The following is a 17,149-nucleotide window of genomic DNA, read 5'->3' as shown; positions in this document are numbered from 1 at the left end:
ATACCTTTCATCCAACTTCTTCAGATACTCAGCAGTCTCTTTCTCAACTGCAATCCTTTCTTGCTCAATTTTAGCCTCACTCCTTTCACTTCTTTTCTTTTTCTTCTCCCCCTTTTTGTCATCATCAGTTGAAGGAAATGAGCTTACTGGAGTAGCAAAGATTCCACTGAGTCTTGAATTTATCATGTCAATTCTGAAGTTGTTGGCAGCCCAAGATCTATGTAGATCAATAAAATCATTATGAAGGTTGACCATGTTAGATTGTACACCTTTAGACATATCCACTAACTCTTTCTTGAATTCAGTTTGTGACTTGTTAGAATTTTTTAGTTCAATGGATACATCTCTAGTGAACTTGATTGCATTATTCTCAATCTGACCCAGAGTACTCTTGTTTAATTCATTTTGTTCGATCATTGCTTTAGTCAACCCATCAAGAGACTCTGTCAGCTTGCTCTGGCTCTTCTCCGTATTCTGAAGTGCCTTTATCACCCTTTCTTCAGTTTCTTTGTGATCTTGACACAACTTCTCTACCTTCTTATCCATCAATTCCTGATCCTTTTGGATCTTGACCAAGCCTTCAACCAACTTTAAGTTCTCAACCTTAGAGGTTGATATGAACTCAGTGAGCAGATTTACCATATCTAAGGATGAGATAGTGGCAGCTTGGGAAGGACTTGCAGTTTGCCTTAAGGCCACTGACTCTGGAAAGAGCAGCCTGCAATCCTTAAAATCAGGGTCATTGGGCTCATATAGAAGGGGATGGAGGCTAAGGGAGTTTTGGTGCATTTTCTCATGAGAATGAGTCTCATGAGCAGATCTTTCAGAAATGATGATGTGCTGAACAATCTGAGAAGGATTGACATGTAATTCAGATTGAGGGCCAGTGGGAATTTGTTGATCTTGATATTGATCAACACATCCACTGGTATCTTCCATCGGAGCATCCCTTGAGAATGGATGGGCAAGCACATCATCGAATGAAGAATCACTTCCGGAGATAGTGATTTGATTCTCATTGACATCGTGAGGACCATCAATGGTTCCCTTTGCTGCACAAGGGGCTAACATGACCTCCCTAAAGAGAGCCATGTAACCTACAGGATCCCTCTGTCCAAGGACAGATGCAGACACAGACCCTGCAGGTGTAATGTTAAGGGTAAATGATTGCCCTTCAACAGAGGTGTGTTGTGTCACCAAAGTATCATGAGGGAGAATTAAGGCCTGTACCCCTCCTTGTGATCTAGAAGGGGCATTGACAGCTAGTGTAGACTCAGAGTGTAAGAAAGTAGGATTCTGACCAGCTTGGGGGATGAGAGCAGTGTCACTTAGGCGTTCGATGCTAACATCCTTTGGTTGATCATCCTCAGTCAACATGTGCATAGACTCTGACTCTTTTTGGATCTGGACAGGATCCTCTAGTGTCCCTTTAGTGATATCATCAACCTTTTGGGAGGCTGATGATGGCGAATTAGGATTAGACACAGTATGACCTTGGGAGGAGGTCTTTGTTTCAATGTCTTCACCCTGTTTGGAGGGTTGGACAAAAGTAGTTGTTCCCTTTGACTCGTCTACACTCTTTTGGGAGAGTGTAGATGGGTGTGGTGAATCTTGCTTATCAGCTTGGGTGGCAGAGTCAGCTTTGGAACGTTCCTCAGCTTCCAATGCACCTTGGGAGACTTTAATTCTTATGGTTGTTTTGTCAACCCCTAAAGCTGATATATTTCTCTTGGATCTTTTCTTTTTGTATACATTGCGAGGTACTAAGTCCTCAACAATGGGTCTTTTGGAGGCGGATTTGGAAATGGTGGTTGAGGGTGTGGCTAGAGTGGCTGATGTTGTGGCCAACTCTTCACCCTCAGAAAAAGAAGAACGAGTAGATTTGGAAGATTTTAAGGGTTCAAGAGATTGGGTACCTTGACTCTCCTGATTGGCAGATTGAGTGTTGGAGTTAGATCACGTCGAAAGAGAGGCAACTTCCTCTAATGCTTGTTCCCTTTGTCTTCTCCTGCAAAAATCAAGGTAAACCTGCATTGCTTGGGTTAATCCTTGCGTAGTTAGCTTGGGACTGTTAAAAATATTAGTATTAATAGCCTCGCACTCCACAGTCTGGCCAGTTGCCAAACTGAAGTCCCCATCAACGATTGCTTCGATGATGAGACCAAGAATTCTACCATAAGGTATGGTAAAAGTCTTATTCTTGACTCAGCCAACTAAGTCTTTAAATATAAGTCATGCATAATCTACTCTGGTCATAGTGACCAAGGAATGAAAAAGTTGTAATTCAAGAACATTAGGCTGATCAAAACTGCCTGCCTTCATTTGTAAAGATTTACATAAGGTACTTAGAAGATAATTCCAAATGCCAGTTAAATATTTCATTTTAACCACTGAATCCAATGGACCTGAATATCCACAAATAGGTAAAATATTTTTGGCTTCAGTGTAAGAGACAACATTTTCATAATCATCTTCAGGCATATAAGACAGTTCAAAAGCAGACCTAAGTCTTCTTAAAGTAATGAATACCTGTTTCTTACCATTAAGGATGGTGCCTCGAATTACGGCATGTCCTTTCTTCGTCTGACCCACCACACAGCTTGCCCAAAACTCGCAGAGCATGTCCTGGTACACCACATCCGGCTTCTCAATTAATATCTTGCCAAAGGGATGATGCCATAAAAAGGCAACAATTTCATCATAACCTTCTGCCCAAGAAGGTGGATGAACATTGGCAGAGACAAGATTGACGATCTTGATTCTACTAGTATCAAGATCAGTCGGGCTTACAACTACATCAGAACCCACAACATAGGGTGAAAGCTTGAACGCGCTTACCGGAGCTGGGTGTAGAAACCCAGATTCAGATGAGGAATCGTTATTGTTAGAGTTATTAGCAGATTGAGATGATGATGATGAAGCCATTTATAATTAGATAATTAAAGAACAAAAGGAAAAGATTAAAAAATTTGATGGAACAGAACACAGATTAGGTTAAAATAAGATGAGAGAAAAATAAGAGTATGAAAAATACAATTTGTTTGGGAAATATATATTCGAGCAAAATATATACATATTTTAAAATAACCGTTTGGAGGGAAGAGAGAGAAATGATTTGATTGGATGAGAACAACCAGTGAGAGGTACTTTTGTAGTAAAAGTCCATTGCCTCCACACGTGTTACTCACTCATTGATCAGGAAAACATATATAAGTTAAACTAAATAAAATATGCAAAATAATAAAACGCACTGGGATAGTTAATAATAAAAACAGCCCCCAAGCTGGGTCAGACTCAGCTTACCCATTTTAACTTAATTTTTACCAAGTAAAGACAGTAGTCTGTGTCAAACACAGCTTGCCTTTAAAACTTTAACAAAATTCAAAGGGGTTGAATTTATCATTACTTATCACACTGCCTTTTACATATTTAGCATTCCCAGCTTACTTATTAGAAAATTGAACCTGTTTTCATCCAATGGCTTGGTGAATAAATCAGCAAGCTGATTCTCAGTTGGAATGAAGTGCAGTTCAACATCTTCTTTCATCACATGATCTCTAATGAAGTGATATCTGATATCGATATGCTTGGTCCTAGAATGAAGTACATGATTGTTGGAGATTGCTATGACACTTGTATTGTCACAAAAGATAGGAGTCTTTGAGGCAGTGACATCATAATCTTGTAGCTGAAATTGCATCCACAAAATTTGTGAACAACAGCTCCCAGCAGCAACATACTCAGCTTCCGCTGTAGAGATGGAAACTGAATGTTGCTTCTTGCTAGACCAGCTTACAAGTCTATTGCCAAGCAATTGACAAGCTCCAGAAGTACTTTTTCTATCAATCTTGCAGCCTGCAAAGTCAGAATCTGAATAACCAATTAGATCAAATCCAAAGTCTTTGGGATACCAAAGACCCAGATTGGGACTACCTTTAAGGTATCTAAAGATTCTCTTCACTGCTTTAAGATGTGATTCTTTAGGATTAGCATGATATCTTGCACATAGACATGTAGCAAACATAATATCTGGTCTACTAGCAGTTAAGTAAAGTAGAGAGTCTATCATACCCCTATAAGTAGTGACATTAGTGGGTTTTCCACTTTTATCTTCACTAAGCTTATCACGAGTTCTCATAGGAGTTTTCATAGGTGAGCAATCACTAAAACCAAATTTGTTCAGTAAATTTTTAACATATTTTCCTTGATTTATGAAAGTACCATTTTTGGTTTGTTTAATTTGTAAACCAAGAAAATAGTTAAGTTCTCCCATCATGCTCATCTCATACTTTTTAGATTTAGATTACAGTATAAACAAATTCATGAAATTTAACTTAAAGAAATGTGTTTACAACATTCGTAGACATAGAAAGGGTTTTACATTAGAAAAATGAACCTACTAGATATGACATCTGAATTGTTTTGATTAAAGAAATGGGTATATTATATACATTTTGTCTCGATGTTTGTATTCCTCACCCATGTAATCAAGGATTCTAAACTCAGAGGTGATTGGAGATGAAATGGACAATTGTGGCATATCCGTCAGCGATTGACACAAAGATTTAATATCAGAGATTTATGCTGGTTAGAAGAACACAATCTTGATGAGCAATTTAACTTAGTTAATGACTTTTGGTCTTCAAAATGATTTATTCTACCTAAATTAATTATAGAGTTTTGCGGATCATGTTGGTTTACTCTATTTGATTCTTATGGTCTATTTTGCAGGGAATTTGGCATTGGGTTTGTTCCTTACAATCTGTTTGCGGAGGAATCCAGGTTGCAGAGTCCTTCGTCGATCAAGAACTTTATCAGGGCTGACTTCCGTGACATATTATATGCATATATGTGAGTACACATATTCAGAAAAGCTTCTTTTATCTAAAAGTTCTCATCTTGGCAAATTTCCACCATTTAACACATTTATATGTACGCAAGCTAACTGATGTCAGAGTGACCGGTCTTATTTTAGCGTCGATGTTGCATGCTTTTGCACTATTTGTGGCTGATTAACCGATATTGTTGGTGCTTAACATCTTAGGGAGTCACATGAACCCTGCTGTCATGTTTGGGGCATTTGTTGGGGGCCATATTTTGTTCTTTAAGAGCGTTTATCTTAGACTGCACAATGCCTTGGGTCTGTGGTTGCTTGCTTGCTTCTATAGTTTGCAACAGGTGGCTTGGTAAGGATGTGAAAAAAAAATTTACCCACCAACGGCAAGAGTAGAAGTGGGAATATGGGGTAGGTTGGGTAACGAGTTGATATAAAACACAACCCAAATCAACTCATTCATAATTTAAATGGTCAAAGTTATCACATCTAATCAGATATTATGAGATATAGACTAAAGCAATACTGCCGCAATGAAACACTGGTTTCACTTATTTGGAATTTGTGCCGGAAACTTTAGCTTTTGCTCTTGCGTCGGTGTGTAGGTGAATGGAACGCAGTGGTGTTTGAGATAGTGATGACTTTTGAACTGGGCTGCACAGTTTACGCAACACCAGTTGATCCTAAGAAGGGAGATTTGGGAATTATTGCAGCAATCGCAATTGGTTTCATAGTGGGTGCTAAACATCATAGCTGCGGTGCGTTTACTGGAGCATCCCCGAACCCTGTGGTGATGACCTCAAGTATCAATATTGTCAAAGGTAATTTCATTATCATTATTGATTACCATTAATTCATTATCATCGTCATCTTAACCTATACGGAAATATGGCAATCTCAACCCAGTTATGTATAAATGACTTTTTTGAGTTATTCTTTGTTTACATTAGGTCAGAAGGGTTGAGAATATTAAAACTGAAACAGATGGAATGGGTCAAATGAGCAAGTCACTGAAGGTGTATACAGATGAATATATGATATAAAATCATAAAATAATTTCATATTAATGAAATATATATTTTATGTTTACAGAAAGATGTAATTTATGTGCAAAAAAGATTTGATTTTGTTCTTTTTTTTACTTGGTTATCCAAAATCACATACATCTATATATTATTTTGGTAAAGTTTTGATTATTTGGAATCGTAGATTTTAATAAGACTGGGATTTAAGGGCATTTGTATTTGTGAGATATAAGTATGCAGATGAGTCACAAAAGGTGGTCTAAATACTTGATGGTAAAGGTTTTTAAATTTTTTTAATCATATTACGATTCCTTATTTATCAAAAGTTAATTATTGATATCTGCAAATCATATTTTTATGCATCAATTATATGTCAAAACCAAAAGTTTGTGACAGAATCTGATCCAACCTTTAAAATTACACGTGTTAACCTATTTTGACTGGTTACCAATCCACCCAACCCACCCATCTTGCTACCTCTATGCTTTTTTTGATTGATTTGTGTTCTTTTTTTTTTTGTTGGTTATGTATTATATTTGAACATGTTTCATGAAGTTTAATGAGCAGGTCCATAAATTTTTTTAAGCAACTTGTCGATTTTAAATATAAAGTACATTGCTTGACTTTAGATCATGATATACCTCACTTCCGTTAGTTGAAGACGTAAATGAAAAAGCTAACTACGAAGTGCTTATCTAAAATGATACGTGGATTGCTTAAAATATGGGTTAGGGTGGGATGTTGAACAAATGTGAGTCATTATTTATTTTTAATGATTTTGAAAAAAGATTATTAATTTATTGTTAGTTGGGTTTGATCCGATCATATTCTACAAGTGTTCTGAAGAAAAAAGAACAGTGACAATGTTTTTAAGAATGTTTGGAAGGCCAGAGCAAGAAATTGATAGTGCCTTAGATAAATTAAATGAGGTACCTTTTTTAATATACATTTTATTTAAAGATTTACTTCATTTGTTTGTTTTATGTGGTGACGATATTTGTAACAACCGTCTTAGAAATGTTCTAAATAAGTTCTTTGAATCGTACTTTCGCCATTAGAACGGCTAGACAGTTCAATTTATTTAAGTCTTGACATAATTTAGACCAAAATATGTGCTTATATGAAGGTCAATTTGATCTTAAATTTTGATTTATATGACGAGTTTATGATTAAAATACGATGAAATATTAATGTTCGGTTTGTAAACGTTCGTGTTCATAAAAGTTCTAGTTCAAAATATTCGCAAATAGTCCTTGCACTTATTAAGTTAATTTAATATTGGAAACCATAAATAGAGAGTTAGAGAGAGAAACCCCATTCTCCTCATCTTCTCCATCTCACCACTCTCTCACTATAACACACACTCAGCCACCATAAAACACACACAAGAGCATCTTTTGATTTTGATACATTTAATCGAAATCATTTGTACTTTTAGCATCCTTGTGATAATCAAAATACACTTCTTGAATCATTTCTCAGGTAACAACAACATTTGATGAGTTTTTGATCAAATTGAAAGTGTACTTTTTCAAGTTCATGTTCTTGACGATTTGGTCCAATTTTTGAATGAAAATCGTGTTAATAGTTAATGGGTTTGTGTCTAAATGTGTTTAATAACATTTGTGTGAACAAATTTGGGTCATAACATGCTTTAACCTACAAAACCCATTTTTGAAAGTGAAGGTACAACATGTTCTTGAAGTCACAACTTGTTCATGTGATATTTGATCTTGAAAATCATTAAAAGTGTTATTGGTTAGTGTTATTGTGCATATATGTACTAATTCTATGTTCAGCCAAGCTCTGAAATCGATTTAGATATCCACTTTAGTGATCGTACTCGTGCAGCTAGTTATGTGCTTAGAACGATTTGGTTAAAATGATCCTGAACCTAAAAGGATCCTAGCCAGGATCGTATTAGGTCTTCTACCTCGTGCTTGCTCATTTGACCTTGTGTCGTATTGGGGTTGTTGGTTCGTTGTTTAGGTACACTCCTGGGTAACTAATCTTCTAAGATTGGTTTCGCTCAATCTGTGTTCTTGAATCATAAATGATCTTGTTCTTGTTCTTAAGCCTGTGGAACGATTTTGACCTAGTAACCATGGAACGACCTTGAACCATGTAACCATGAAACGGTCTTGTACTTAAACATCTATGAAACAATCTTGTACTTAAAACATCTAGGACGATCTTGGCTAAATACTTGAAACGATCTTGAACCAGAAACTATGAAACGATCTTGACCAAAAGCCTAGGACGATCTTGAACCTTGAGCAAAGACGATCTTGTGCCAAAACCCTAGAACGATCTGGTGCAATCAGAAAACAACACGAACTTGTCCTATAACTTATCATACTTAAACTTAAAACGATCTAATCATGTACTTAATCACCAAATCAATTCTTAGCTTCAGTACCATCTGATTAACCTCATTCAAGGCTACGTTTTGACAGTAAAGCTAGTTCCTAAAACGATCTAGAGCTGTGTACATTGTGCAAACCCTAATCGAGTACATTAAAGTCATGATTCATCGTAATCAGTAAAGTACAAGTCCTATGAACAATCAAATTAAGTTCTTAAGGCTAAAGTTCATTATTAAAGACACGTTCAACTAAGTAACATTATAATTACATGTGTGTGGGTTCAAAGACGTTCAGAACGAGTCCAGTTTAAGTACTTAAGTTCATTCAAACTCATTTTGAGTCAAATCGTTCAAAGATCTTCAGAGGACCAAATCATCAGTTGATCAAGGACATTTCGGAGAATAATTAATCACATGAACTAATATGCGTACTTATTTATGATTAATGACATATACTTAGGCTTCCATCAAGACGTGCTTGGATTTTGGTAGATATAATTTATCTACCTCCGTGCTTGTTCTCTGTACTATAAGCTGTGCTTGTACCAGACCACAGTGAGTTCACTAATCCCCCTTTCGTACATTTTGTTCGAGTTCTTTTATCGGGGACTGAAAAGCATGAAACCTATTTTGTACTTGTACAAATGTTCTTGAACTATTTTACGTACTATTATATGAACTTATGAGATACTTATGATATGATTTTTAACTGTTTAAAAGAGTATTTAAGTCTTGAATGGGCAAGATCCTTAAATACATTTATACTACTGTACTTGTTCATTGTCATGTTCTAGTTCTTATTTGTACTTGTTCAGTTCTGGAGGATGCATATTATCTAGTTCTTGTTCTAATCTAGATCTTACCTGACGTACTTGATTATTATGAGCATATCTCTACATTACAGTTCAGTTCTGGCCAATCGGGTTAGCAGTGACATTACATTTATAGTGCAATATTTGTTCATGTATGTACATGTTCTTACTATTACAAAGTACTTTTGCTAAACGTTCAGATCTTATGGCCTTGTTCTTACTATACATATTATTATATGTATACTAAATAGTACTTTACGTGAATCTCACCAACTACTTTTGTAGTTGACCTTTTGAACTTACATGCTTTTCAGGCTAGGCTAGTAGATCTTTAGCATAGGAGTCTTCCCCTTCTAAGCTCATCTCACTTGGCGATTGTTCGAGCATTCAAGATCAGGAGCTGTGAAGAGGACAACCTATCCTCTGCTTATTCAGTTCAAGACTTTAGTATTTTAAGACAATTGTTTTGTCTTATGAATATTAACTATTATGGGTATATCCCATGTGCTGTAATAACTATCGTACTTCTTCTTTCTAAATGTTATTGGTTGTGTTGGAACTTGTACTGTGTGCAATTCTGCTTATATGTGCATCCCGTATATTCTGCTTTAGCGGGGTGTTACAATATTGTTGTATGTTGATGTTTATGGGAACTTAAAAATTTTGTTTATTTATTGCAATTTCTATATATATGTGGAAAGAGTTTTTCTTACTAAAAGAAGGTAACATGACGCTATGTTTGATTGTTTAGATTTTGCGAATGAGTGGTCTTTTTAGAATGCAGTCTTGAAAACCGTTGAATAATAGTCTGAAGTAAAGGTTTTTTGGGGTTCATTTATCATTTTAATTGTTTCATTGTATCGTATTTGTGTATTTGTCTGTTAGGTTATTAACGTTTTGACAAGAGAAAAGGTTTGTATGATCGTTTGAGAATTAGGATAGATATGAATTACGGGCAGTTATTATTTACTTTTAATATGTTCTTATGTACAAGTATATTTAGGTATACATATACTAAGAACAGAAACATGACACATAATTATTATAATTTTTTGGTTAAAGGATAAGTTCATAAAAGATGAGTAAGTGGTTTCTAAATAATGTAACATATATACAGGGTTGGATACTTGGATATTGGAATTGGCTGTAAAGTCATGCCATAAGAATGGTGGCATGTCACCGTGGTCATGGTGTGAATCTCTTACCACTTTTGCACATATACGATCTATTTAGATGGAAAAGTTATGTATGGAGGTTCTTTTCATGAATGGTAAGATTTATGTTTTAGTTAAATGTTTATGGTCTATTACCAGGTCGTCTTTTTAAGTGCAAAATGGGCTATATGGAAAGAATATTTAATAATGTTAAATGTCTTTGTACTTAACATGTATAGATGAGTTAATTAGGCTTAGCTCAAGACCATTCCTTGACCTGACCTGAACTGTCTTGGAAAATGCTTAAGCCCAAATAGTAGTCTATAGCTCAACCTGACTTGATGTCCAAATAGCAGTCAAAATCCCAGCTTGATTAGACCTTCTTTGGTTTACGCAGCATTCGAAATCTCAGCCCGAAATCAATTTAGGTCGCTCAATATATAGCTTCATTGTATCCAGTTTGTAGCTAGCGCAATATGTAACTCTTTAACTGTATGATTTTTGATTTTTTTTCTATGCACTACTTGGTATTCATTATCCTTGGTTCTCTGATTTGATCGGGTAACAAACGGAAGTGATTTGTTAAAATTAGTAATAATGATCTAGTTGAGGATGTGTAAATTAGATTGAATAGTATTCCAAAAATGATGAAGTGATACTATCGTTAGAAAAATGCTATATGTATACTAGAAACAGATTTTTAATAGTGATTTGCTATTTATGAGATAAAGCTACAAAGTTTTGAATGTAATTATAGGCGCATAAAAAAGGGGTCAATCATGACTAGCTGAATGTAGAATTATCCAAGGAATTGCAAGACGCATGAAGTGTCAAAGTTGTGACTTGCAGGAATTGTCTATTTAGTGTTGGGTCTCGAAAAGATAGTAGTTATCTTTTAACCTTTTTGCCCCCCTTAAATTTAAATTTTGTAAGTGATATAAGGTTTGGTTCGTGTGTGGATTTCTTTCGTGTATTCATTAAAATGGGTTATGTTAGTCATTTTTAACTGTTCCTAAGATTTTTTTTTTTTTTTTTTTGCAGATAGGAGGCTTCAAGTCTGGATGGCATGGATATGTGATTAGTCGGATCAAATTTGCTCGATCTTGTAACTTTCTTGAGATATAACAACGTTAATCACACGTTAATATTGGTTTGTAACTTTATTGGTTTCTTAATGTTGATATTTCAAATCATTGATCATATCATTAAACTGGGTCAAGTTGATATAAAACACAACCCGAATCAACTCATTCATAATTTAAATGGTCAAAGTTATCACATCTAAACAGATATTATGAGATACAGACTACAGCAATACTACCGCAATGAAACACTGATTTCACTTATCTGGAATTTGTGCAGGAAACTTTAGCTTTTGCTCTTGCGTCGGTGTGTAGGTGAACCGAACGTAGTGGTGTTTGAGATAGTGATGACGTTTGAACTGGGCTGCACAGTTTACGCAACACCAGTTGATTCCTAAGAAGGGAGATTTGGGAATTATTGCAGCAATCGCAATTGGTTTCATAGTATGTGCTAAACATCATAGCTGGCGGTGTATTTACTGGAGCATCCTTGAACCCTGTGGTGTTCTTTGGCCCGACTTTGGTCAGCTGGACCTGGGACAGCCCCTTGGTCTACTATCTAGGCCCATTGGTAGGTGTGGGTTTAGCTTCACTAATCGATGAGGTCATCTTATTTGGCTCGTGTACTCATGAGCCACTCTCAACCACAGATTAATAAGAATGAAGATATCGCTCTCACACAGCCAAATGGGTAGTGAATGATGGTCTTAAATTATTGTTGATGTTTGTGGGGTGTTATGGAAGTTGAATGTTTTTAAGTTGTAGTAGGGCTAGGGTTCTCTTCATTACCCTTTAAATATGATTTATATGAAGAAGTTTCAAAGGCGCATAGTTGAATGCCATCTAGCCAAAAGATACTGGCAAGTTTAGTTAAATTTTGACATGGTGCAAGCTGCTAAATTTTCCAAATGGTATGTCTATTTTCTTCACTATTACTGTATGTTATGATGGCTTAGTACAATGTTATATTCACCAGCTTGACCCATAACTTTTTAAGCTTATTTATTTGACCCGTTTAAGATTGACCACAACTTCAATCGACCGTTGAAGTAACCAGCTAAAGTTTTTAACGCTAATGTCACCTTCTTATATCAACTTCACTTAGTAGGAAGGTCCTGTGGATTCCTTAGCAACCAACTTTGTTCTTCCAGGATGGTGATTCAAACAACGACAATGATGATGAAGATCTTGAATCAGACAGTGTTACTGAATACAAGAGTTTGATCGACATACATGCTGGAAAGGGAAAGGATGGTTTAGATGAAAGGCTAAAAGTAGATACTAATAAAGTAAGATGTCTTAGCTTAAGTGAACACGTTCTTGAGACGGCAGCAGAAACTCATGGCCCACATATTGTCAGGTATTAGATACTTTGTCAATCACTATTGGTATAAAATATGATTTGGGATTTCACAAAAATCAATCAAATATATCAATCACATGTGATTTAGTTGGTGTCATATCTTTAGTGCTGTAAAATGAACCCCACGGTGAATATGTCCTAAAAAGTTTTATTCATTGATTTATAGTTATTTTATTATGTATGATGGTTCAGTTAGTGACAAGTGATGCTACATGATTCTGAATAAGTAAATTTTTGCTGGAATTTTGTTTTCATAGTACTTAGATGTTCTTAATTGTATGTTTGGAATTATAAGAATAAATGGGCCACTCTATCGCTTGCTTACAAGTCAGTAGGAGTTGTGTTTGGAGGGCTTGTGACTTCACCGCTTTATGTGTACCCTTCAATGGCATTAAAGTCTCCAACTGAAGAAGCCTATTTGGGAATCTACTGCATCATGTTCTGGACTCTTAGTTTAATTGGTGTTGTCAAGTATGCTTGTATAGCTTTGAAAGCTGATGATCAGGGTGAAGGTATGTATGTTATACTCATTATGACATCTTATATATGTATATGTATGATATGTGTGTATCTATAGCTTTCAAAGCACCTCAACTTCCTACAGTTTTTCGTTATGTACTTTAAGGTAGGAGAATTGTGACATGTGAATGATGTGCTCTGCAGGTGGTACATATGCTCTATATTCACTACTTTGCAGGCATATGAACATTGGAGCCATTACTTCGACTGGTGTCAGTTCACCATCAAGTCAATCACATGATAATAGTTTGCATCAAAGCTTTAAAAAGTCAAGTAGACTTGGGATGTTTATTGAGAGGAGTCTGATTGCTAGGAGGATTTTATTTTTCATAGCAACACTCGGCATGTGTATGTTAATCGGTGATGGAATACTCACCCCTGCTATCTCAGGTCTGCATTCATATACCTCTATCATATACCCACGAGAAAGATATAAAAGTTATTTTCCCATAGAATTAAGGGTGCCACGTTACATCTTAATATCTTATAAAGACCTATGTTTTTTCTCCCTTCCAAAATTGTACAGTGTTGTCAGCAATGGAGGGCATCAGGGTTCGTTTTCCAAAGTTCAGCAAATGTAAGTTCAAAGGCATTCATATATTTATTTTTGATGGAGTACATTTTTTACATTTATAAAGTGCTTCAACTATATTTATGCTTTTTGCAACCAAATTTTCAGCTCTGGTAGAAGCCCTCTCTGCAGCAGTTCTTATTGTTTTGTTTTTGCTACAAAAGTATGGTACTGCACGAGTAAGCTTTCTGTTCTCCTCCATCATGGGTGCGTGGATGTTGAGGACTCCCCTTATTGGTATTTACAATATCATATGTCATTACCCTAAGGCTAGTAATAATAATATCTACTTTTAGAGTGTAATATACATATTCATAGACTAAGGCTTTGATAACATTATATAGAGTATATTTATTTGTTTTTAGCCGTAGACTAAGGCAGTAGGGTATTTTTAGCCGTAGACTAAGGTAGTAGGGTATTTTTATTTACTCATAGGATATTGACTTTGAGATATCTACATAAGTATACAAGATAATATATATTTTAGAGTCCATAGGGTGTTACTAATTTTGATTCCCTTATGTTTTTAAAGTCGAAGCCTCCTAGAGTCTATATTGTCAGTAACTCTATCAAGTTATCTAGATTAGCTCGCAAGCATAAACTTTAAAAAATTGTAAACATACTCCTGGGCCGTAAGCACACATGGGCCGTAAACACTTCGGGCCTGTGAGTATATATAAATATATATACTTCGTCCCCTCCTCACAAAGACTACGGTATTGCCTTTTCTCTTTTTTTTTTTTGTTTGCACGTGACTATGGATGCAAGTGGGAGCGCGTGACTGCGTTTTGGAGCCTACTACTCTCACAAAGACTATGGATGCAAGTGGGAGAGTGGTGAGGTCTATTTCACACATCTCTTTTCAAACCAAAAAGAAAAAACTTTTTGTTTCTCTCACGGGTCAAGAGCCGTAGGTTCTCCCCCTTTTTTTTTTTTTTAATATATTAATAATAATTTTATTTGTTCGTCTGTAGCCTATTATTGCTTCAACTGACCATAGGATACTCATTGGCCGTAGCCTTCCTCAAGATTTTCGATCCGTAGGCTACTTGATTACAGCAGCTCGATCCGTAGGCTACTTCTCCGATTTGTAGGGTGCTCCATTTTTAGGCTACTAAAATTTACTAGGTTTGTATCTTCTTTTGTTTTTAATTATGGGTGGTTGTAAGAAAGATTTAGCCTTGCACACATGTAGTATAGACAAGGAAGACTTGTTGTGGTTTCTTAAAAAATACAGATTTCCTCCTCGTATGGGTTACATGGTTCCTAGGCCTTCGGATACCATTAAGAAGGCTCCACAGGGAAAGATAGGTTTATATTTTGCCATGTTTGAGGTAGCTAACATCCGGTTACCTTTTACACCTTTCTTTCTAAGTGTTCTCCATTATTTTGGATGTCATGTTTCGCAAATTACCCCAATGGGAGCCGCCAAGATCGCCATGTTTGAGGCTTGTTGTAGGGCTCATGATGGGGAGCCTACAGTCGAATTGTTTCGTAGATTCTATAAGTTATGTTGTTCCGGGGATTGGTTTTCTATGGAGAGGAGGTCTGAGCCTGGGTTGGGTGAGTGTATTACAGATTACAAAGATTCTTTAAAGGGCTGGAAAAGTAGGTTTTTTTTTATGTAGATTCATCGATTGTGCTTCCTAGATATTATCAGGCTCTTGAGTTCAAGGATGTTCTTGACACTAAAGGGAAAATGTCTGACCCTGTTCCGTATGATGGTTTTGACGTGGAACTGTATAAGTCCCTGTTGGCATCTAAGGTTGTTTGGATGACATTGCCAGAGGAGATTCTTTATCTTGCTAGATTAAGTAAGACATGGGCTCATCATCCCGCGGAGCCACTGATCTGGGGCGCGGATGGGAAGGGTATGGAGTCAAAAATTATTTTAGTTTGCTTTACTATGACTAATTGTGTGTAGTTCATAGCAATAACTCGTAAATATGTGCATATTTGTAACATTATATCTTGACTCTGTTTCTAATTAAAAGGTATTTTTTGATTGCAGTGATGGATTTTACCACTTTTATGTTAGAAGGTTATGAAAATGCCTCTTATACTCCTGATGTCCCTAAGGGCGAGCGGGTGCCTACTGTTAAGGACTTGGATTATTCTAAAGAGCTTGAAGTACTTTTGGATGATGATGAAGAGCTTCAGGCTATAGATCCTCAGGCAAAAGGGGCGGAGGGTGTGAGCAGGTCTCAAACTTTGGGGTTGCCTGCCTGTGCTAGTGGTTTTGGACACGTATCAAATAAGCAGAAAAAGAAGAAACAAGTGGTAAGTCAATCAGGTCCGAAACGAAAAGGGTAAAATAGATAGGGAGACAATATCTGATCGTCCCAAAGTTAAGAAACCTAAAGTTTTTGAAGGAATAAGGTTGTCTGAGCCGTCTGGTGGAACTTACAAGCTTCGCAGTGATGGCCAAAGTACTTCTGGTTACGGTATGGGGAAAAGTAGGGCTTCCCTGGTCAAGTTATTTGGTTCTAAAGCATAGAGGACACTCCCTGGCGAGCTTTCAGATGGAGAAAGGGAGAAAGAGGAAGAAGAAGACGAGGGAGAAGAGGAAGAAGAAGGGGAGAGTGCCACGGGAGGATACTATGCTCCTAATTTCAAAGTTGATGAGCTTCCTGCCATTCCTTCTGCTAAAGATTGGGAGCCTCCGGAAATCCCAGATGTAGATGGTCCTTTTACTTTGACGCTTCCTAGGGTTCCTTATAAGAGTGGTCTGCTCGAGAGGAGGGAGAGGGCGGCTTATGTTTCAGGCGTGGTGATGCCTTCTCATCGTAAGGAGATGGCTGGTGGCACTACCGATTCCTTCCACGATCACGGTCGTGAGATAGCTATTCAATATATGTCTTGGCAGGTAGATTTTATTATTATTATTATTATTATTATTATTATTATTATTATTATTATTATTATTATTATTATTATTATTATTATTATTATTATTATTATTATTATTATTATACATACTTGGATATACAAGCTAACCTTTCATTATTTTGGGTTTCTCTTCTTTCTTTTTTTTGTTCGCAGGATGATAATTTTTGCAGGTGGACGATTATGGAAAAGAGCCTAAGTGAAGCAAGGAAACAGGTGACAATGCTAAAGTGCCAGTGTCACAGATATGAGGGTAGAAATGGCACATTTGCATTCGGACACCAGGTTGAAGATCTTAAGACCGAACTTCAGATTGAAAAACAAAGGAACGGTATGGTGGATGCAGAGTTAGACCGTGAAAGGGGCAAGATACGAGATTTGGTGAAGTTGGCGGAAGACTGGAAAGAAAAGCATGATAATAGTCAAAAGAAAATTGAGGAGTTGATGTTGGAGTTTAGTGAGAAAGAGAAGTGTCACCTTGATGAGGTTCGTGAATTAAAAGAAAAAGTAGGCGAGCTTGCTGGTGAGAAGCGGGCTG

General features: G+C 36.4%; 2 protein-coding genes across 2 annotated transcripts; both read left to right on the top strand.

Annotated features, from left to right (window-relative positions):
• Positions 1–4,126: 4,126 nt before the first annotated feature.
• LOC122588783 (probable aquaporin TIP1-2) lies at positions 4,127–9,575 on the top strand. The gene is made up of 5 exons (XM_043760980.1): positions 4,127–4,152; positions 4,732–4,851; positions 5,440–5,655; positions 6,667–6,788; positions 9,351–9,575. Exons 2-5 carry the CDS (start codon positions 4,842–4,844, stop codon positions 9,369–9,371), a joined length of 369 nt encoding a protein of 122 aa, XP_043616915.1. The 5' UTR covers positions 4,127–4,152; positions 4,732–4,841; the 3' UTR covers positions 9,372–9,575.
• Positions 9,576–12,939: 3,364 nt separating this feature from the next.
• Positions 12,940–14,819, top strand: LOC122587769 (probable potassium transporter 17). Its single transcript, XM_043759935.1, has 6 exons — positions 12,940–13,147; positions 13,299–13,544; positions 13,681–13,731; positions 13,834–13,962; positions 14,494–14,561; positions 14,700–14,819. The coding sequence occupies exons 1-6, from the start codon at positions 13,021–13,023 to the stop codon at positions 14,817–14,819; spliced, it is 741 nt and encodes a 246-aa protein (XP_043615870.1). The 5' UTR covers positions 12,940–13,020.
• The last annotated feature ends 2,330 nt before the right edge of the window (positions 14,820–17,149 follow it).

Source organism: Erigeron canadensis, chromosome 2, assembly GCF_010389155.1.
Source record: "Erigeron canadensis isolate Cc75 chromosome 2, C_canadensis_v1, whole genome shotgun sequence".
Classification (NCBI taxonomy): Eukaryota; Viridiplantae; Streptophyta; class Magnoliopsida; order Asterales; family Asteraceae; genus Erigeron; species Erigeron canadensis.
The sequence above is the reverse complement of the archived record's forward strand: the minus strand, read 5'-3'. Positions and strand labels throughout refer to the sequence as shown.